This window comes from Aythya ferina (assembly GCF_964211825.1).
Source record: "Aythya ferina genome assembly, chromosome: 15".
Classification (NCBI taxonomy): domain Eukaryota; kingdom Metazoa; phylum Chordata; class Aves; order Anseriformes; family Anatidae; genus Aythya; species Aythya ferina.
Window position 1 is genome coordinate 5,060,539 of NC_140314.1, and position 22,535 is coordinate 5,083,073.

At 42.7% G+C, this 22,535-nt stretch overlaps 3 protein-coding genes across 6 annotated transcripts in view; 2 read left to right on the forward strand and 1 right to left on the reverse strand.

Moving 5' to 3' along the window:
• Positions 1–515: 515 nt before the first annotated feature.
• NUDT1 (nudix hydrolase 1) lies at positions 516–4,959 on the reverse strand. Of its 2 annotated transcripts, none has more exons than XM_084536426.1 (4): positions 4,822–4,959; positions 4,292–4,464; positions 1,244–1,389; positions 516–1,025 (listed from the first exon to the last, which is right to left on the reverse strand). In XM_084536426.1, the coding sequence occupies exons 2-4, from the start codon at positions 4,441–4,443 to the stop codon at positions 853–855; spliced, it is 471 nt and encodes a 156-aa protein (XP_084392552.1). In that variant the 5' UTR covers positions 4,444–4,464; positions 4,822–4,959; the 3' UTR covers positions 516–852. The 2 variants fall into 2 exon arrangements, with proteins under 2 accessions (XP_084392552.1, XP_084392553.1); XM_084536427.1 differs by having other exon boundaries at positions 4,292–4,467; positions 4,822–4,954.
• On the forward strand, positions 4,926–7,704 carry MRM2 (mitochondrial rRNA methyltransferase 2). Its single transcript, XM_084536425.1, has 3 exons — positions 4,926–5,184; positions 5,945–6,234; positions 6,927–7,704. The coding sequence occupies exons 1-3, from the start codon at positions 5,165–5,167 to the stop codon at positions 7,349–7,351; spliced, it is 735 nt and encodes a 244-aa protein (XP_084392551.1). The 5' UTR covers positions 4,926–5,164; the 3' UTR covers positions 7,352–7,704.
• A 781-nt stretch (positions 7,705–8,485) lies between these two features.
• Positions 8,486–22,535, forward strand: part of MAD1L1 (mitotic arrest deficient 1 like 1) — a 348,528-nt gene continuing 334,478 nt past the window's right edge. The window contains exons 1-9 of one of the 3 annotated variants that reach the window (XM_084536417.1): positions 8,486–8,615; positions 9,960–10,113; positions 10,613–10,753; positions 12,485–12,664; positions 13,909–14,033; positions 14,710–14,791; positions 16,021–16,151; positions 17,446–17,560; positions 18,492–18,553. In XM_084536417.1, the coding sequence (XP_084392543.1) occupies positions 9,964–10,113; positions 10,613–10,753; positions 12,485–12,664; positions 13,909–14,033; positions 14,710–14,791; positions 16,021–16,151; positions 17,446–17,560; positions 18,492–18,553 (986 nt within the window). In that variant the 5' untranslated portion in view covers positions 8,486–8,615; positions 9,960–9,963. Of the gene's footprint in view, positions 8,616–8,805; positions 9,869–9,959; positions 10,114–10,612; positions 10,754–12,484; positions 12,665–13,908; positions 14,034–14,709; positions 14,792–16,020; positions 16,152–17,445; positions 17,561–18,491; positions 18,554–22,535 lie in introns of those variants that run through there. The other 2 variants (XM_084536418.1, XM_084536419.1) reach the window with 2 other exon arrangements.

Consider the following 22,535-nt stretch of genomic DNA (forward strand, 5'->3'; position numbering starts at 1 on the left):
CCACCATGCAGAGCTGGGCCGAACAGGTCACCTGCTGCTGGCACGTGGCAGAGGCTGCAGCCCTGGGTGACTGCACTTTGTGACATGGACTTGCTGGAACCTGGGTGGGATTTTGTCCAGATCATTTTTACCTGTCAGTACAAAATGCTTGAAACAGCTAAGCTCACAGTGGAAAGTCCAAGTGAAAACAGGGCTCAAACAGTGCAATACATCTGCTTCAGACTTTTTGTTTTCTTAACTCCTATAATCTTATGCTGTCTTCAGCAGGGGAATCCTGAAAGGATCACTACCTAAACTTTTCAAAGGGTTTTCACAGCACTGATAAAATGTTACCTTCTCCCATGAACTAATGCTACATTGGGAACTATCTAGGAACAGGCACAGAGAATATACTTGACAGATTCTGCTTAGTCTGAGAAACAGTCCACTTAAGAGTTTCTGTGAAAGGAAGCCAATTCCTGAAAGGCCCTTAAACAGTCTAGAAATTAGCCAGATGTTCATAATAGGAAAACAAATTATTTTACTGAAAAATATTTTTAATCTTTTAAAAAAGAGTTACAGCCATGATGGAAAAGCCTACCACATTAACCACCTGAGAAACAAGGGTTAACTGCATGTTCTTCAGAGTTGTCATCAAGTAACCACTAAACCATACTACAGCCAGGGACTTCACAGCATGGAAAGTCTCCTTACATCTATATCTGCTTTAAGAAATGCCCTTACTTTCTTTACTTCCCAGTGACCTGGCAGATAAATCTCTGCTGGGGAGCTGAGAAAGGAGACCCCTGTAAGTACTCATGGCATTCTAGCTCACTGTAGGCATCGTGTGGGATGAATGCTTCTGTTTTCTTCTTAAATTTCCTCCACTTCTTCCAGGGTGTGCTCCAGGATAGTGTCTTGTCCTTGGAACTTAAAGTAGCCACGAAACTTCTTTTTCTGAAGCAGCAGGGGAAACCAATAGGTATCATCTGGCCACATCTGACTGAATGGCACCTCATCCAGCTGAAACCACTGAGGCCGCATTTCTGGTGGGAGAAAACAACTTGGCATGAAATTGTGTCTTGCTTTTTTTGCTGCCTGGAGTTTTGACTGTCTGTCAAACAAACAGCTTCTGTTTACAGCCCAGCTGCCTCCCTTCTCAAAAGAAATTCTGTGTGAATACTTCTGCATTTATTTATGAGCAATACTGTCTCAAAGGAGAATGCCCATGCTTCTCCTCCACTAGAGGAGAGGTAGCACCTACCATCACTTTCTTTTGGCTCGCCGTTAAAATGATCTGCCCGGAAAACGTGAACTTCCAGGAGTTCAGGGCTGCCTACAAATTCAAATGTGATCTGGCCCATCTTCTGCAAGGTGTCCACTGTCAGTCCGCTCTCTTCCTTGAGTTCCCTGTATGTGAAATAGACTTGACATCAAAACAAGCAGTGGGAGAACAAAAAAGCAGTTACTGCCTTTACATGCACATTCAAAACACCCAAAGTGAATTAAAGGTGAAAACTGTACCTGCAGCAAAGCAGAGTTCTGGCTTACGTTACGATATTAAGACTAGTACCAGAGTGGGGCAGTGTCAGACTGGCTTATGAGTGACTATGAGGCTCCAGATGCTGGTAGGAAGTAATCTGTGTCAGAGGGGGAAGATTCACAAAAACAGATTTGTGTAATTTACACCCCTTGCCATGGGCTGATCTTTCCCAAGATCTGTTAAAAAAGGGCTAACTCGTATGTGCTAAGACTGTAGCTGGATGTGGCTTAAAAACTCTGAAATAGGCTTTATTTAGACAAGCAGAAGGCTTAGCCTACAAGCTAAGGCTTTTAGAACTGTGGGGACACAAGTAAGCACTATTAGAACATCTGTGCTTGCCACAAACTCGGCTACTTCTGAGGCAAAATGAAGCCCAAGTACTAACACGCACTATGTAATGTTATTTGCACATGGCATATCAGGAATAGCATCTCCCAGTCAGATGCCATATAGGAACACAAAGCAATTGTATAAAATTCCCATTTCTGCTCCTTGGAAATACACTTAGCGTAAGAGAGAGGCTACAAGGCAAGACTTCTAAGGGCACTCTGAGAGACTTGCTGAACAGCTGCTTTCAGTGCATCACCACGTGTGGCTACTTGAAGCACATCAAATTATTTGCTCTGTTTATGCTACACGTTCAGGGCTTTTCCTTTTAAAAACAAAACTTGCCTTTAAGAAAGCGTAGCTTTATGTTAGTCATGATTATTCTAGTGTACAAAAATAAGGAATACTTTGCAACGCTACTTCAGTTAAGGTTAATAATTAATCTAGTTGTGTGTTTGGCAGTGACTTAACAATTCACAAGATAATGGAAGTTATCTTTAAGGCTCCAGCTGTCTTTAGCATTAATTTCTTGGATTCTATCCATCAAAATTATATTCTAGTCTAATACCTTAACTAGTTTTAGTTGACCTTCCTGGGAAACCATGCCTAGAATAGAGGTAGTTTTCCAGCAAGAAAGCTAAAAGCCTAATTTTATGGACTGCAATAATTGAACAATGAGCACAACATTACTGTGATTTTCTAAGCTATTTATCTGTGAGCTGTTTGGCTCTGTAGATAGTAAATGGAAAAGTTAGAGGTAGCAAACTGGAAATAATGAACTGGCTAAATGTTCCCCTTACAGGATGGGACGCTGAAGAGCTGTGGGTGCCCAGGTACTTGGAACATGCTATACCCAGTGGAGTACAGAATTCTTACAGGATTAATGTAACGTTCATGTTTCAGCTTCATATTTAACAATTTGGGCAACCTGAGACACACGGGGAACTGCAGCCTAATACCTCAAATTGTCATAAGGAGCAGAGCCTGTACAAAGAAGTTTTACTTGAGCTGCACCCAAGCTTCCCCCTGCGCCTGGCAGCACAACGTTTGTGTAGTTCCCAGCCGGCAATGAGGGCTGTGCACCCAGCCAGGCCTGGCTCTGGAATCTGTTTCCTCTTCAGCTGACTTTGATGGGAATCGGCCGTGTAATTCTGCAATAAACTCGAGCTGTGAGGAGAGGGCTGCAGATTGGACCATGCCACAGTCCATGCTGGCAGGCGCTGTTTGTACTGTGGCACGTTGCACTGAGATCACTGGCACTTTTACCATGTAGCGCGTTGTACGGGTTAAAGTTCCAGTTTCTAACTCCAAGTTAGCACAGATAAACAGGCATGTAGGAAGTCAATCAATAAATTAATCAGATCATTTTACATTGTATGTGGCGGCAATGTGAATGAACAAAGACCTGCTTTAAGTAATGGGACTGATCTCCCACCCTCCACACAGAAATGACAAATTCTATGAAAAGTCACAATGTAAGCATCAGGTACGTTAACCTAGTGCTCTGCTGAGCACGTATCTGCACGAAGGCCTCTTCTGCCCCCTTGATTAGCTCACCACAGAACCCAAGCAGTTGTGCTGGCACAGCTGAAGCGAATGTTTCAAGCAAAAGCTGTTGGTATCTGTGGAGCACACTGACATTAAACTTCCTGCAGGTGCGAGGTAAGCTTGGCCATGCATCAGAGAGTGAGGAGGTGGCAAAGTGTGGCTTTTTATCTATGACATTCATGTGAAGAACAAGGTGCAACATAATTTTTGGAAGAGTTCAGTGATTCGACTGATCTATTTCTTCATTACAATGACTAAACAGAAGAAAGTCCTGCAATGAACCACTGCTAATAGCTTCAGAAATGGTGCCATATCTCAGGAACAATGGAATTCAATTCCCTAACTCAACATTAGGCATTTAAAATGCCTCTATGCAGTTAAGCAATAAATTTTCACTGTGCTGTTCATGAGGCATCTCCAAATTAAGTTTCTAATATTTTGTCACTACGTTTTCACATGGCACGAAAAATGCTACTGGAATTTAGCATCTATACAGCATCTTTAAAACATAAGCATTACGCTACTATAAATTGTAATTCTGCTGTATAGTCAAAAATAAACTAAGCACCTTTATGAACAGAGCCTCTGCTTGCAGACTAAGTCTCAGTTTAGGTAGAGTCCATAGGACGGATGGGAGGGAGGACGCTCAGTAACTTCCAGTTACTCACAGACTAGAAGTTAAAAGATTTACAGGTGATGGCCAACGGGGAGCCATCCCGTTCCTTTGTACATCTCCTGTGGAGTGTTTCATTTTCTGCTTAGAGGTAGCTCGTGATTTCCCTGGCTGATGACAAGGGCATTATGGATCAGCTGAGCCACAGCAACCCCACCAAAAGCCGCCCAATGCCTTCAAGTCCAACACCCTCGCATCCCTCTCCCAGGGTTGGGTCTTACCTGTGAGCAGCCTCCTCGATGCTCTCTCCTGTCTGCACCTTTCCCCCGAAACCGTTCCAGAGCCCGGCTCCAAACCCGCGTTTCTTCATGCCCAGGAGGATGCGAGATGGTTGCACCACCAGGACGAGGGTGAAGAGGTTGCGTGTAGACATGGCTCCTGTGCGAGGCAGGGTCTGCTGAGGAGAGTGCTGAGACTGAGCACCTCTCAGAGGAGAGGCCAGGACTTGAAGCCCAGACCCTGTAGGCAGCCCCGCACCACCCAGGTCCCTTTCCCAAATCCCAGGGCCCCCCGCGCTGCCCCAAAAACTGCTCTGTGGCGCTCCCCTTTGGTCCCTCACCCTCCCAACACCCCCCTAAAAACTTTCACTTCCCCAAGCACCCCCTCCCCAACCCTTCCACTTCCCCAAAAACTCGCCCCCACACCTCTCCCTCCCCAAATTGTCCCCACACCTCTCCGTCCCCAACCCCTCGTCCCCTCAGCGTCCCTACCCCAACCCCCGACTTCCCCTACACCCAGATCCCCTCCGGACCTCTCCGATGGGCTCCCAATGGCGATGTCCCGCTCACCACAACCTCGGCTCCGCTCTTCCCGCGCCGCTGAGGCTCCAGCACCGCCCTCGGCACCGCCCCGGAGCGGGCAGGGCCGGGGCCCGGCGGCCGCCATGTCGCGGCGCTGAGGGGAGGGTCCGGGGGCGGTGTGGCTGAGGCGAGGCGCAGGGGCTGGCCCCGCTGTGGGGGTGCCGACCCTCCTCTGCCCCGGGAGGTGCAGGGTTTGGCTCGGCGCCTTGGGTTTTCGTCACTGGAAATGGAGGAGGGGAGGTTGTGAAGGTGGAACGTGCCCCCGGCCGGCCGGCGTCCAGCGGCGTGTGCGGGATGAGGGCGGGCGTTGCGAGGTGGAGGCACGGGGCTGGGACAGGGCAGGGCCGGGCTGGGTGTCAGGGTCTGCACCCAGAGGTGCCGGGCGCTGGGGCAGGCTCCTCAGGGACGTGGTCAGAGCACTGAGAGTTAGGTCAGGGCGCTCAGACACATGGGCTGATTCTGGCGTGGTGCTGTGTGGAGCCAGGGGTTGGGCTCAGTGAGCCCTGTGGGATGTGCTGTGGTTCTGTTGGGCTGCTTGTGTAATCACCGCAGCTCCCCTTCGCCTTAAGATGGTGGGTGCTTGCCTTTAAAAGCCTGTCACGGAAAGGGAAAGCAGCCCTTAGATGCTTAGGCACCCCTCATTGCCCTAAAACATCCCTCAGGGCTTGTGGGGAGTGTGGGTTGGTGAAGTTGTACCCCGGCTCCCACAAAGGCCCCTGCTTGCATGGAGGTTGCCGACCCCATGGGATGGCTGATGAACTTGTTCACAGCATCGGGTGGCCACAGGTCTTGGACACAAATGCCTGAGCAGAACTGAAGCACTCTTTAGGGATGGGATCTCTTTTTCCTCTGTGTTCAGAGAGAACCAGTGAGGTCTTGATCCAAACTGTGGCTCTTCTCATTGTATTTGGAGCAGGTAAATGAAGATGCCAAGTATACCCAAAATGTTGAGGGTTTTAGTGAGCTTGGTGATAAATAGGAGGAACTGTAGTCAATATAAGAACTAATGAGTATGTGTTTCAGAAGGCTTTAGTAACCATGCACTAATTGATTGTCACCTTTCTTCTTGGGCAGCTGTCAGCGTTTGGCGAGCCTTCATCTGCACTGCAGGTGTCTGCACACCACGGTGGGGTTCCTAAAGAAGAAAACTGCAACAGAGAACTGGTGGCTGGAGCGGCATTTGAAGGATCCCTTTGTCAGAGCAACGAAACAGCAGAACTACCGTTGTCGGAGTGCCTTCAAGTTACTGGAGATCGATGACAAGTTCCATATTCTCCGACCAGGACTCTCTGTTCTAGACTGTGGGGCAGCACCAGGTGCTTGGAGTCAGGTTGCTGTAGAGAGGGTCAACGCCTTAGGTACCGGTAAGTGCATGTTTTTGGCAGTCAAGATGGGGTTATACTCGCCTTGGAGTGTGTGAGGAAACTCAGCTGTGAGGTGGTGGAGTGGGCAAACACCAGAGTCACAGATAGAAGTGTGAAGGTGTGTGCCGGTGTCATGGTAAAGAACAGTAAATCTTCATGTGGTCTGCAGAAGTTATCTTTGTGAAGTAAGAATTTACCATGAGGTGTTACTATAGATGTAAATAAGTCTTCTAATTAACTGTGATGGGGAGAAGAGCCCTCATCCAGTTTGGAAATTCTTGTGGCTTCCAATAGGTTATGTGGCTTTTCTGAATTTTTATCTCCCTTCTTGAAAAATGGTAGCAACGTAAGGTTTGCGTGTTTTAAGCCATTAATGTTTATAATGCAAAGTATGATCATCTGTACTATTGTCTGGGATTTAGATTGACATCTGTGGAAAAAAAATAGAAAAAAACACAATAAAGTATCCCTTGCTTATCCAAAATAACTCATGTTTAAAGTTATAAATGGATTAGCTGAGAGCAGACCATTCATCATGATGCATGTAGCCGGCTGGTTGTGGAAGGAGAGGAAAATCATTTGTGGCAGGAAATAAGTTTTTGTTTATCAAATATTGTGGAGCTCATGTATCTGAAAGTTGTTTTCAACCATTTTAATAAGGATTCAGTGTGTCATTCATTCTTGTCATCTAGATCCTTCTGCCCCCACTGGCTTTGTCCTTGGAGTTGACCTCATGCGGATTTCCCCGCTGGAAGGAGCTGTCTTCCTGCCAGAGGCTGACATTACAGACCCAAACACGCTGAGGGCAATCCAGAGCCTGCTTCCTGCGGGGAAGGTGGACGCTATCTTGAGTGACATGGCACCTAATGCAACAGGCATTAAAGACCTGGACCATCAGAAGTTGATCAGTTTATGTTTAGGCCTTGTGAATCTGGCACAAAGTATTTTAAAGCCTAAAGGAACGCTGCTGTGTAAGTTCTGGGATGGACACGAGTCCCGTGTTCTTCAAAACAGACTGAAGGAGCAGTTCCGGGAGGTGAAAACTTTAAAGCCTCAGGCCAGCCGGAAGGACTCTTCTGAATCTTATTTCTTGGCAAGACTGTACAAGGGGAAGTGAAAGCGGAGAAATGCAGATTATCAAACAGGTGATCAGACACTGATGGGAAATCTGAATTTGGCAGGTGTTGAAAGAAAAATTCCAGCATTAAGAACCCCAGCTTGAGCTGTTATGTTGTTGAGAACAACCTGGGAAAATCTGCCACAATCCTCAGGAAGTACATCGTGCTTTTCAAATAGAGAAAGAAAACCAGGGAGGTGCCCCACTGAGCTTATCCTCTAATTACACATGCAGAGACGTCCAATCTTGCTTCTCACCTGTGGAGAAAAGGGTTGGCAACAGGGAGGAACAATCTGAAAGGCAACCTCTGGGGCTGGAACAATGGAAATGAAAATAAAACAGTGATTATACGAGTTTTAATGTGTGCTTGAAAATCATTGCAGTACTAACACTGTCGTATTGGAGACTAACCATAAAGGTGGTTGTCAGGAGGAGAGGGAATGGCAAGGGGGAGGTTGAGTCAATTTATTTCCTCTTCATCTTTCTTAAAAGCTGATGAAATTTATTAGCACACGCAATAACAGGCAGCATTCTCGTGCATGTCAGACTGTGTTGGCATGTAGGATCCCTAATGCAGGCATTCCCGATGTGTGGCGCTGGCTGTGGGCTGTTCAGCTGGGTGGCTTTGCTGCGTTTGCTGAAGACGAGGGTTATATTTAGAAATTGCTGCCTCACTGTGCTCCTAAATCCAGTAAGTGACAGCAGGGCAGGGTCTCATAGCCGAGAAGATAAATTTCCCCGTGTTTTCAGTAACGTTTTATAGCTGCCCAGCGGTGTTCATTAGGTAAAGTGACAGGATTTTCTTGAATCCCAGACAGGCGCAATTACTGATAGGATTGTGCTTGAATCACTGAATTCTGTTTGCAAAAATAAACTTAGCCACCGTCTACCTGGCAATGACAACTTCTTAATTAAACAGCGCTTTTATCTGTGGTGTGGGTCATGAGGGGATGGTAGCACTGCGTGTTTGTAGGCTTCCAGATCTTTCTCTTTATAAACAGACCGCTTTGAACGGCTTAGTTATGCTAATAATATTAATAAGTAACGTTAATCAAACGTGCAATTGGGAAAAACTCGTGAAAATCTGCGTTTAGAGCGCTTTTTTTCGGGTCGCCGCGGCTGGCGTTACGGTAGCGCCTCAGGCTGCGCGCCTCGTCCCGTCAGTACGGCGGCGCGGGCCGCTGGCCTCGCGAGAGCTGGCGCCGAGTTCCCGTGAGATCGCGGCGGCCGGGCGAGGAGGGAGATCCAAGCGGGGCAGGCGGCGGTGAGTGGCGGGTGGGGGGGGCGCGCGTTCGGCTGCGCTCGGCCGGGCTCGGGTGGACTCGGCCGCGTTCGGCTGGGTTCGGCCGGGCTCGGCTGGGTTCGGCCGCGTCCGGCCGCGCTCGGGGCCCCCCTCACGGCGCTGTGGGGGGGGGCGGGGGGCTCATGGCGGGGCCCCGCTGCCCCTCGGCCGCCTCAGGGCTCCGTGAGGGGCAGCCCCCGAGGTGCCCCCCTGTCCGCGGGTGCTCTGCTGTGGGGCGCTGGGCTGTGGAAATAAAATGAAATGAAGTAAAAGAGGTGTTGTGCAGCGAGGGGATGAGAGTTCTGGTTTTATTGCTGCTTTTCTTGTTTTTTTCCTGAGTGTTTTCAGAGCGGGTCTGCTGGAAGCCGGTCACCTGTTGGCGGTGGCCTCGTGTCTCTGTGCTGTGCTCGCTTCAAATAAACATTTTATTTGGGGTTTGGGCTGATTTGTCCCTAATGTGCTCCTGTTACACCACATCTCCGTGCTGATAGGAACCCAACGAGTAACCACTGTGTTGCTCTCAGGAGCACCTGAGCCTGAAAATCAGCCCTGAGCCTGGTCCTGGGGCACAGCTTCAGGGCCCAGAACCTTCTGGGCTTTGGGGGGCTTCGGGTGCCTGCAGGGGTTCACTTAGAGCCTCCTGAGGAAACCTCCCCAGCATCTTCGGCCTCCGTGCTTGATTTATCTTTGGTCTTTCAGTGTTACTCCAAATCTGAAGGAGGAATGGCAAATATTTGTATGAGAATGAGGATTTACTGACAGAAGTGATGTGTGAAATGGGGAAGACTTGCTGCCAGTTAGGTACCAAAGTGCTTTTTGGAAACCAGAACCAGGTTGTGTACATGGTGGAGCCTGCTGTTCGCTTGGAATTAGTTCTCTTCCTGCCCTTAAGATGTTTGGAAGAAGAGTAACGAGTCCTGTTTGTGTTACGTGCTGCAGACCTTCTTGTCCTGCAATGGTAACTCATATTACCAAATCTACCTTCACGAGAAAAGAAGAGAGAATTCAGTTCTGCGCAACTTAAGACAGCTTTTATACCGTTGTTAATGGGCAGAGATTCAGGGGGAAGCTTATTTAAATGAAAGTAAGCTCTTTTGTGTATACCGTTAGGGGCAGAACAAACTGTTTTGCATCGGTTTCTCATCTTGGAGGTCTACAACTTCAGCCTTAGTTGGATATTAGTTTCTGGTTCGAGTTGGTCCCAGCAGTGACCAGCGGATTGGGTTCTGAACGCGGTAAATCAGAATATCTTGCATTTAGTGATACTTCAGGGCAGCAATGTATTTTCTTTTATTTTTTTGCTGACAACTTTCTGTGTGTTTCCAGAGCCATGGAGAACTTGGACGATAACACCACTGTCATCTCCACCCTGAGATCCTTCAACAACTTCATTTCACAGCGTATAGAGGGGATGTCTGGGCAGGCTACGCCAGGATCGTCTCAGAACTCCTTGCAGATGCAGTACCAGCAGAGGGTGCAGGTGAGGTGTCCTTAGTTTGCTGGTGCCTGCAGTATTGCTTCAGCACGGTTGTATACTCCTTCAGGTTTTAAGCATCAGAGTTGGTTTCATTGAGATCTGACCATTCTTCCTAAAATTGCTGCTCATGCATGCTCAGGAACAGAAGTTTGTTTTTGTGAATATCCTAGAATCTTTAATTTCTCTTTGAAACGTCAGACTTGTACATATTTCTGCCCTGTAAAAAAAAAAAAAAAAAAAAAAAAAAAAAGGGGGTCCTTTGATTTTTTTTCCCAGCAATTATGTCTGCATACCAGTTTGGAAAAATAAACTGTAGCTTGTTTTCTTATTGCAAAATAAAATATGTGTGAAAAGACAAGGACCACAAATGTGATGATAGTTTCCTTGTAATTTGTAAAACAATGTGCAGTTACCAGCTGAATAGTATAGGGTAGGAGATAACAACATTATCGCAGTGCTGTTAATGGTGTGTACTGTCTCTTTTCACATATGCACTGGGCAGTTGGAAGAACAAGCTGGGCGGATCCACTCCAAATCCCAGCTCCTGCAGGTGGAACGAGAGAAGATGCAGATGGAGCTTAGCCACAAACGAGCTCGCATTGAGCTGGAGAAAGCAGCTAATACCAATGCCAGAAACTATGAGGTAAGGATGACAGATGACACAGGCCTGAGTCAGAACACACGTAGTGCATCTGTGTTGGTGTTTCAGTTTGGATCAGGGAAATGCTTCTGACTGTTCTCACGTGCTGTGCTTTGGTTTGCCGTGCTGTGTCTCACAGTATGCATACTAGGCTCTTTTTGGAGGAAACTAAAGTGAAAGATGCAGTCCAGGAGCAAGCATAGTGCACCCCAGCTGCTAACGGACACTCAGTCTACAGAGCAAGAGTTGAGCTAATCTGTGGTAAATGCTCCTGCAAAGAAAATGGTGTTGGTGTCAAGTTCCTAGCACCGTTTCTTTGCTCTGCAGACCACTTTGCAGCACATTGCACTACTTGCTAAAGTAGACAAGGCCAGTGTGAATGTCAGACCATGTTTGATCCTTGAGCTGTCTGATGATCTCATCACTAGGTTCTGTTAACTTAGCATTGAAGTTGTCGTGGGTAGCAGTAACAAAAGGGATTTGTTACTTGTTCCTCCCAGAAGTATTTAAGCATTTTTCTCCCAGATGAATTTAAACCTCTGCTGGCACAATTGCAAGCATTTAGATTGTGTGGCTGTAATTAACTGGAATGACAGCAATGCCAACCGTGCACTGTCACACAAGAGAGCTTGCATTGATCCATGAGCTCTTCTTGGTTTCCAGTTTTATATTTGCTTAACTCTGTCACTGAAATAAGCAGTAGAGCGGTGGGTTCTGTAGGATTCTAAAGGCCTTATATGCAGCTGATTAATTATTATTTAAAAAAACAAACAAACAAAACAAAAAAAACAACAACCCCCTTTTTAAAAATAATTTAAAAGGGTGTTGGGTGACAGGTTTAGTGTGTAACTGTGAAATAGCAGGTCAGTGACTAAAGTTCTTGTTCTTGTCTGAAGTCGGGTGATTTAGGATTAAGCCCTGAAGAGTTCAAACCGGAATCTAGCTGAGTCAGTCACTGAAACCCTTGCAATACTAGTACAAAAAAAGGGAGCAGCACTAATCCAGTACTGTGGTAATTACCCTGCTCAAATGCTGTGTTTTTTGAGTCATGTGGATATTGGTTTTAGGAACCTCACGTCGCTTTGTGTAATCCTTGCTTACTATGTAAATCTGCGTCTTGATTTGCTTTGATTAGGAAAGCAATTTACTACACATTTTTAAATAAGTGGTAATCAGTTTGTGGTAGGACTAAACTGAAAAGCTATATGAAAGGTTTTCAGTGCAAAAATACTGGTTGTATTCATTGGTAATACTGTGCATTGAAACCTGTTTGCTTTTCTGTTAAATAGCCTCATACAGTTTCCAGAAGTTGCAGAGGGAAGTTTGTCCTATTAACCCAACCATTGAATTCTGAGATTCTTCAAATAAACTTGCTCTGTGTGGGTCAGTTTTAAATTGGGTTACCAAATGTTTTCATCTTTCATATGCCATAGAGTGTGCAGTGGAGTCTGTGAGGCCCTGTCTGTGTTCTGATACTCAAGCCTCTAAAAGGCTGCAGAACACTTTCTATTTTCTATCTCTGTTGCCCTGGGTAATTCCTTGACATGGAGTTGCTGGTGGTAAGATTTTGACCTTGCTAGTGGAGGTGTTAAAAGCTATGGTCTGAGTAACATTGCTTCATGATGGTGCCATGGTGACCACAGTAATGAGGAGCAGAGACAAGGGAAGCAGAAAGGGCTTCACCTTTGTGCTACTTTCTTCTTATGTCTCTTTTTATATTTTTTTCTTTGCAAGCGAGAGGCTGACCGTAACCAGGAGCTGCTCACACGCATAAAGCAGTATCAGGAAAGGGAAACAGAAGCTGAAAATAAACTGAAAGAGCAAATGGAGATGAACAAATCCTATAAGAAGAGCATGGAGACAATGAGTAAGAAGTTGCAAGAGAAGGAGAGCAAATTAGCTGAAGCTAATGAAGTAAGAACGGAGTCGTTTTCTAATCTGTTCATAGCTTCAGGTGACTTTGCAGTTCTTGTCAACTGAAAATGGCCTTTTTGGTTTAAAAAAAAAAAAAAAGTGTAGGGCAAGATGCTGCATCTGGGTTTAGAAGCCAGGTTACAGGACGTTGAACAACGAACACAGGAAACAATGGAGGAGATGGTAAGATGGGAGGTGTTCAGGGAGGTAGGAGGAACTGCAGGGTGGATGAGACCAAAGTTACACACAGGGTGTTTCCAAACACATACCCACGTGTTTCACTGTAATATGAATGCTTGGATAATAATTTCAGTTCTTTTGGATTTTGGGTGAACAGACCATCTTTTCAACCCTCAGCCTTTTCAGATGTCCTTATAGTTAAGTTCAGCTGGTTTGTTTGTAACTTTCTGTTTTGATTTTTCTACACCAGCTGTGGATCAATAACTACTAAGTCCTTAAGCCTTCCTCTTGCTTAGGTGTCACAGGAAATATGTTCAGGTGCTTTATCCCATCGATAATGTTTAGCACAGCAGTTATCAGTGATAAAAACAGAGAGACAATGACAGCATGTGAGAGAAACTAAATGCATGTAAGAAATGTGTGAAGCAGTTCTATTTCTATTTTTTATTTCCATATCTATCAGTATGAAGATAAATCCTGCGTGTCTCTCTGTCTAGAAAGAACCTTGTGTTTGTCAGGTTTTGAGTTTTTTTCACTTTTTTTCTGTTAAAGGGAGCTAAGTAATGACTATTTGAAACAAATCTCTGCCTGACTTTTTCTTTGGAGTTTAGAATTAAATTTTAAAGGGCATTGGCTTTAGATACCTAAGGAAAGCATAATAATCTGTTATTTGGCTGAGGCAAACCGAGACATTTTCCATTTTGAAACGCAGAAAAAAATGTTTGGAATGTTTGTGGGATAATTTTTAGATTTAATGTGTATCGTTGTATATTGACATCTTTTAGCTTTAAAGCTCGATATTTCTCATGCCAGTTTGAGGTCACCTGCCTATTAGGTAATGGGAATAATGATTTGGGTACAGATGAAAGCAACTTTTTTTTTTTTTTTTCTTGCCTTTGTTTTGAGGTGAACTTGAAGGTCTGAAGGTTTTGCAAGAATCTGGGATTGTGTCTAAAACCAGTTTGTGCTCTTTAGTTGGAGTAGTGACTTCTGCGTATTACCATCCATAATCTCCAGCTTGGAGACTCATAGGCTTTCTGTTTATTTTCTTTCCACTGATGCAGACAATCACTATATTAAAAGGGAAAATATCTGAGCTGCAAAGGAATATAATGAATCAAGAGATGCAGATGACAAGCCAAGACTCTCAGAAGCAAGAGCTGATGGAACAGCTGGATGTTCAACATAAGTAAGCAGGGGCTGAATAACTGTAGGGAGAAAAAGGCAAACGGAACTTCAGCCTTGTGCAGATGTTGTCACCCAGAAAACTTTCAACAGTGTTTGATTTCCCCTCTTCAAAGGGGTTCTTTGATCTGGATGTGCAGGTTATAACCGTTGCTTGAAACTAGCTCTGAGGAGCAATTTATTAGTACCTTGAGGAGGAAAATACTCAAGCTTAAAATCTGTCTCAGTTATGTCTCATGTTCATACGGGAGAGTTAACAGAAGGCAGGTGGGTGGGAAAGGCTAATCTGAGTTTTATAGACTGAACGGAACAAAAATGTCAAGCCATAAATCTCAGTTGAGGGGTACTTGAAAGGTACGAGTGTTTTTCCTTGCTTTCCTTGTTTTTACTTCTTATTTACTGTGAGTGTATATTTGTTGGTTTCAGAATGAAGGTGACTTGATTAGTATTTTAAAAATATTTTTCAAGATGCATCATTTCAGTAAAAATGTATCTTTTCTCCTCTGAATTAGAGGAAGATGGTGTGAGTATGAAGCAGCGTGAGATAATATTACATAATAGTGCCATATACTTTGTTAGTGGTGGTTGGAAATGTTTGTGCAGCTGATACTTCTGCATGTGGCTTATTTCTGGTACATAATTCCTGGGTGCTGACTGTCTCTTGTGTCTACATCTCATAGAAAATGGCAAGAAGCTAATCAACAAATCCAGACGTTGCAAGCAAGCCAGTCCCTACTGGCAGAATATGAACAAAAAATTAAGGTAAGGAAATTGTGGCCTATATAAACCTTCAGTTTTTATTTTCTTCAATGTAAGAACAAAACAATTTTATTTTTTTTTTTTTTTAAAAAAAAAGCCTATTGCAGAAATAAAAGGTTAGTTTGTCATGTAAGAATCTGATCTGGTGGCCTGCAAGAACTGAGATAGGGCTAATTGTAGAGATTGGATTTAGCCAAATATGATACTTTTCACCTTTGTTGTATCATTTCTTTGGGGAAGAAAAACCAAGAAAACAGCACACTTATGCTTTCTCTGAAGAGAGCATATCCTTATGCAGTATTCTGTCTGGATGAATGGTTTGTTTGATCTTGAGACCAGGGCATTATTATTCTAAAGCATTTTTTTTTATAATGGTGGGGGATGAACCTAAGCAGCTATGGTTAGTTTCTGCTTCCCAGAAAATCCTTCCTCTGGAGCTGGGCTTAGCTCTCTTAAAAACTGCAATTGCTTGCAAAGCTTTTAAAGATGTAGTGACTTACATATAAGTGCAGAGATGTTTTATGTCCTTTCAAATTAGCATGTAGGTTGGTGGGAGTGTCTTTGCCACTTGCTTTTTATCTTCCTGGGAGAGGCAGATGTAGAGAGTTACTCTGCTTTGAACAGATGCTGATTATGGCATTGCCTGTGGTTGCTGTAAAGCAAAGCTATGCTGAAAGACAATCTCATTTCTGATTTTTGTGATTGCAAGAGGAGACTTCCTGCTGTAGGCAGAACCATGGGAAGGAAAGGTGGGGAAACAAGGTGTCAGACTACATTACTGCTCTAAATAAATGTTGTTTCTCCCCATCCAAAAAAAAAAAATCTTTACCATAATTATAAAATGTGCATTTATGTTTCTTTTAATTCCTAGTACTTCAAGGCCATCCAAGTGCCCATCTTTACACTTAATTAATGGAGGGATAGAAGACAAGAAAATCAGGGATTTAGCTTCGTCAGTAGAAGGGCATTTTATTGATTTTATTAGGATTACTTTTTCCTTAGGAATTTAGAGTTAACAGAAAAGTGTAGAGGAGAGGCCAGCCAAGGTGTTACAGTTGTAACAAGTGTGTGTCATCCCTGATTTGAGCTATGGATTGGATTAGGTGACCAACTGAGGTCCATTCTAACTTTGTTCATCAAGTCATTGATTAAAGTTTAAAAAGCACAGCAGAGATGAAGTCCTTAAGGGTTCCAAGTTAATCATTGCTGTCCTCTCGTCATCTGTTTTCCAGGACCTGGAACAGAAGTTCTCCCAGCAGGAGCATGATGCTGTAATTGTCAAGAACATGAAGGTAGAATTGGCCCGTTTCCCCAAAATGGAGCGTGAATTGCGTCAACTTAGAGAAGAGAATGCCTACTTCAGGTGAAAGAAGGGTTCAGTTGTTGAGAGGGTTATCTTCTGTCCTTCTGTAGCTTTGACAATTGCACTATATGCACTTTGAAATCCCTTTCTTAGGCTTACATGGTTTACAGTGTGGCACGATGCTATACTTCCACATGGGAAACTTCAGAAGGAAGTTTAAATGTTTCATGTAAATACTGCATATGAATTGAGCAGTGCTGTGATGGTTACTAGGTGAGAGGTTTTAACAAGATCTGGGCAATCTTCCTGAACACAGCAAAAGCCTCACAGAACAAATATTGATCATTTTGGGTGGTGGTATCTATGTATAATAACACAATTCAGTGTTTAAAGATAGTGATGAACTCTGTACAGGTTTGGGAAAGAAATACTTGTAGAAAGAAGACAGCTTTACATTTCTGTAATAGCTTCTACTGCTTAGTTTTGTTACCACTATTTTAAAGACCTCTTGTTCTAGCATAATGTTTGGGAAGTTGTTTAAATTCCTTAAACACTTTGATATAGCCCCTGATAGAGCAGACTGTTTCTGGCTTTCTAAAGTGGTAATTACTTTAAAAAATGAAGTTTATATGTACTATGAAATAAACATAAAACTTTTTTTTGAAAATCGAACTTTCTTTCCATCTTTAGGTACATTTAGAAAAAAAAACGTCTAAATTACATGATTGTCTGATCTTTCCAGCTTTTTCTTATGCTAAAATTAAGGAATCTCCCTTGACTTTGTTCTTGTTAGTGTTTCATTATCATTTTTGTTTATTGTGGACTCTTTTCTCATTCTTGTTTTCGTGCACAAAATCATGGTATGAACAATATAGAGGTCTATTTTTTATAAACAGTTTATCTCACAGTTGCACACCTCTATTAAGGTAAAAGCAAGCAGTCTCAATACTGGCTCAGCCATCACACAGTATAAAAAAGCCTGAGTGTGTACCGCTTGCTGTGTTCCAACCCTGCATTCAGCCCGACTGAAGATCAGAGTTGGGAGTCTTGCTAGCTTTCATGCTGTTTTGCCAATCAGTAAAGCTGACACAAAGCTTCAGGTTGTTTGGACATAATTAGGATGGTGCTTATACTGAAAAAATCCAGTTCACGAAAGCTGCTTTTTTTTTTTTTTTTTTTTTTTTTTGTAGCAACAGCTTTGCAGTGAAGGCTGTAGAAACGAGTCAGTTAAATGTCATAATGTCTGCACACTGTCATATGTATGATTCCATTGTAATTACATGTGTATCTGCAGGTTTGTGAGAGCAAATGGAACTGCATGGTTTTCAATTGTTGTTTTGTCTTTTCACCACAGGGAAATGAAAGAAAACAATGGATTGCTTAAAGAGGAGGTAGAAGGTCTTCAAAGAAAACTGGAACGCTATGAGAAAGTCCAAGCGCAGCTAGTGACTGTTGAATTGGAAAATGAGGTGAGGAGCTAGGAATGTTTGGATGAGCAGAATGGCATTTCCTTTGTTGCCTGTCCTTCCTGTCTCCTAGGCTCATCCTGTGTTGTCTTGGTTCAGATGTGTGTTGTAAGTGGTGAGTTCAAGCCAGGCATTCCCAAAGTTAAATGTCAACATGAGGGAAGCTATGACAGTGAAGGAGAAAAAGGCAAAAGGAAGTCTGCTGTTGAGCTGAAGGTTATCTGAAATGAATGTCTCATTGTATTGTCTTTTTTTTTTGCTTTGTTTTCTTCTGCTGGAAATGCCTCTTCTTTTCCCCTCTTCTTTCTTTATTAAGCTCTACCGAAACCTGGTGTTACTGAACAGACATGTAGTAAGAACCTTGATACCCAATTGCATTGCTGCCAAAGGCCAGAATGTGGTCTCAGATGACTATAATTGTCTTGTCTCCATCCCACCATATATCAAACATATATAAGTCAAGAGATCAACCTAAATGTATAAACATAATGATTTTACAGACTATGCTGGTGTCTGATTGGTTTTAGATAGCATGATCTGGTACTGACTGAAAATAAAGAAGCTATAGGAAAAATGGGAAAAGAAGTGGACAGTTTAATTTGGCTGCTGAAGTATCAATGTTGAGATTGAAACTCATTTTCTTCCCCTCTACAAAGAGTCTAGTCTACCAAGGTCTAGTGCAGTGGTAATAGCTCATAGAGGTGGATAACAGAGAGAGCTGAAGCATTGGGTAGGTTCCATGTGGCACAAAGTGTTGGTGACTAAGAAAATGACTGAGGGCAGGAGAATAACAACCCAGGTGTGCTAGATAAGAAGATACTGAAATCCACGGGTGGAAAACATTGAGTTTGAATGAGAATTATGAGAAAACTGTAAAAAATGAGCCGTTAGAACATGCATCTGTCTCAAACTTTTCTTTTGCTCTATACTTTAGAAACTTCTGGGAAAATTAAAATGCTGGGAGAAACTGGACCAGAGTACTGGCTTGAACATCAGGTATGCGCTCACAGCATTGGAGGTAAAATGTTTCAACCACTTTCCTTTCCTCTTAGTCATCGGGACACCTGAAGTATGTTAATCATGCTTTCTTACTGTCTCTTCCTCATGTGGAAGCTCTTCCAGTACTTAGTATAAATAAAAAGAGCAGTAAGATAACATCCTGTTAAGAAGTATTTTTCACCAAGGCAGCTTGACAAGTGTCTCTGGTGACTGCAATTAATTGCGAGTTCTTTGAACTTCTTGCATATAGCTACATTTGTGTTTAGGTAGAGATTCTGCTTGCTTAATAAGAAAACTTAGAGAATTGTTTGATGTGTCCAGAGAAATGAATGAGGTTACTTGTGATAAATTATTATAAATATGTTTTCTTTGAGATTTGGATATCAAAATAAACTGCCAGATCACGTTTTGACATTTCTTCCTTCAAGTACCTGACTAGATTAACGACTGCTTTTTTATTTTATCTAATAAGAAATGGAATAAACTCATTTTCTTACAAATGGAGAAAAAAAACAAAACACCCACCAAGCAAGCTACCAACTGGTGCATTTTAAAACCAGCTAGTTAAGTAATGGTACACAAAGGCAACTTTTTGACATCTAGAACATTGGACCAGCTTTTTTAAAGGTCTCTGGTATGTCTGTGGTGTAACAAAGGGCTGGAAATGGTGAATCTTCTGATATTTTTTTTCTTCCACTGCAGAAGGTTCTCTGCGTAGATATGGTGTCTTTGTGTGTCATATATTTCATCACTGTTTTATTTTCTATAAATATTTGCATTATTGTGCTAGATGTAGAGATGCTTCTTTAAGAAATGTTTTGATATGAGCAGTCTTGCACAGGCTGCCTTTAATATTGGTTCATGCTCTGAGCTGCAGCATGTACCGCAAAACCTAATTATACCAATTGTTTCTTTATTACATTCATTCCACGTGCCTGATTTATATCTGCAGACTGCTGGGATTATTTGGAGCTAGGAGTGTTTGGATATGCACCTATGGTTTGGGCACGCAACTGCATCATGTAAAAGACACTTGTGTTCAACAGGGGAAAGCCCCCTTAAGTTTCTCAGTGTTTTGTCTTTAATGGGGATAATGAAACCTTTTCTAGAGGCCTGCAGGTAGATAGCATGCTTGAGATTCTCTCCAGCTTCTGATGAGGATACATGCATTTAGATGAAGTTTGAATTGTGCTAAATCTCCAATGGCAAAGAATGGACAGAAATAGTATGAATCCTTTTCACAAAACTTGTTCCATCAGACAGTGGAGTAAAAGCTTTTTACTTACCTCAAGCTGTTAAAGGTTTAATGAGGTAATTTCACAGTGGGAGAGAAATGGAACCAAGTGATTCTGCCTGTTGAAGTCTAATAACTCCTTCATTTAAAATCAGAATATTCGCTCTAAAGTGTTAGGTTTTTGATTGGGCCATATTGTTTAGTGCTATTAATGGTATCTTCTCATTCAGAAAAGGGAATTGCTCTTGAGGGGAAAAATCATCTTTTGCATGCAATTGTAGCAAGTAGAACTGGGTGATTACCTCCCCATGCTCTTTTTTTTTTTTTTTTTTTTTTTTTGTTGTTGCTCAGACTTCTTATGGCATGAGTTCTGTTCGTTTTTGGTCAGGAGTATGAAGATGAGAGATCACTGTCCTAGTCAGGTTCCTGGCGTATGCTGTAGGCGAGAGCTTGAGGAAAAATTAATCGCCCATCTCACAGTAGAAGAAAATAAGAAGTTGGATGGTTGTTCCAGAGAACCAGGGTGATGTGCTGTTTGCTAATAACTAGATCATCAAGGAAGAAGGGAGGGAGTGCATTAGGACTTTTTATGTTCTCTTATCACTTTTTTCATTGGTACAGAAAATGGAAGGGAAGCATGTACAGCCTGTGGCATGTTAGGAGAGGATGTTTTTTCATCTCCTCCAGCATTTCCACGGGGCTTGTTCTGTGTCTCCACTAGATGTTTTTTGTTCACTGATTGCCTAGTCCCAGCAGGCTTTTTGTCAGATTGGCTTAGAATCAGATTTGTGAGTCTAATTTTATGTAAAAGCACTTGGAAAGAAGATGCAGCTTTGAGGAGTGGAGTGGTAATCCTACTGTTTTAGTACTAGTCTCTTCTTGGGAACTTTGAAAGAGCTAAGTGTTTTATAATACTTTACCTTTTGGGAAAAAGCAAGTTCATTAACAGTTTACTCAAAGGCTGTATTTATGTTTGCCAGTTCTGGATTCCCTCCCATGGCAGACGGTAAGGGAATGTACTCAGTTTCTTCTGCTGGGAAGCTCCTAGGTTTTCCCTCCTGCTCTCATAAACTTTGGGGGCAAAGACTGCTTATCCATTTTAGCTCTAGAGCATACGAGTGTGTTTGCATTGCTGTTGTGTAGTGTTCTTTCCAGAATTTGCTCTTGGAATTATACCTGCCGTACACAAATATTACATAATACACTTGTAAGCTGCATGGTGTGCAGACAAGAAAATAATATGTGCCATATGTATATATGTAGGGTCTGTGCATATACATGATGAATCCACATAATCTTTTTGTTTTCAGTTATATCTTCCTGATATCTTGATCTTTTTACTGCCTACTTGACAGTGTAGTTGGCTCTAACTTTTATCTTGGGTGTCATTTTGTCTATAGGAACCCTTCTAAATTTTCTTTGTATCTGTTACTGTTACACTGCTAGCAAACTTTGTACGCTTCTGATCCATCATTCTTGATTGTAGGATTTGTAAAAGGAAAGACAATGTTGTGAAATTCTTGTTTTGTGAATAGAAGGTCCTTATATTTGAGTTTACTCTTACTGAGTGTGGCTGTTGCTTGAGTCTGTTGTTAGGAAAGAGTTATGGTGAGAAAGCAAGCTTCTCTCCTCTCTCACTTTTGTTTCTACAAAATATGGTATTTGTGTAGTTGAGTTGTTGATCATCTTTGATGAAGAACCAGGCAAATCTTAACAGACATAATTCTTTTCTCAGAGTTGCACTCCTAGCTTAGACGTTTTCCAGGTAGTTTCTTGACTGCCATTTGCAACATGTATTTAAAAGAAAATTATTTCTGGAAGGCTGTCTAGGTGTGTGAGGAGAAGGGGGGTGGTTTATTCTGATGACAATGTACAGATCCATCCACGAGATGGCATCCTTTCTCCTGCTGCTGGAGGAAGCTGGCTTTCTGCTTCAGACTAGCAGCCTCAGCCTGGTTTAAAAAAAAAAAACAAAAAAAAACTGGCAACATGAAGACTAAGCTAGTCTAGTAAAAATCATTCATCTTTGCTATCAAAACTTTTGAAAATGGCTTAATGCAGTGTACATAATCATTGTCTTCATGCCTTCTACTTTTAGGGTAATGGTATTAACATGATATGAAGATTTGAGCATATATTCTCTAATGACTGTGCTTTTTCCAACCAACTCAAACTTTATATTTACACCACACATCTTTCATTTCATCTGGTTTAATAGTTGTTTAATAGCTGTTGCTGCTCTTACTTCCTTTCCCTTCTGTGGCATGTAGAAGATACACAAATACAAAACGAGGGTTCTTGTACTATGAGCTTTTCATCTAAATAACCACTTTTCCCCCTGCTTCTGGTCTGTTTGGCTGTTGCCTTTGTCCCCTAACGGATTAGCCAGGTGATGGTGCTATCCCTAAACAGACACACCCTGCACTGCTGAATGATGCAAAATGATCTGCAGCAGATATGTTTTAAAAACGAGGTGTTTATTAAGTCAGATACAATAGTCACTGGTAGCAGCTGACAGGGATTGATGCTGAAGTTGTCTTTGTTATTTATCTATAGTGGCAGAAGATTGCAGGTTTTCAAAGGCTGAAGTTTTGCTGAGAAATTTAGCAAACTTGTGGAGGCTGACAGAGATGGGCCACAGGCAGCAGCTTCAGTATTCAGAGAGTCTAAATATATTTTTTGAGAGAATAAATAGTAAAGTATGTTTTTTTTCTTTTTTTTCTTGTTGGTACTGGTTTAATTGGA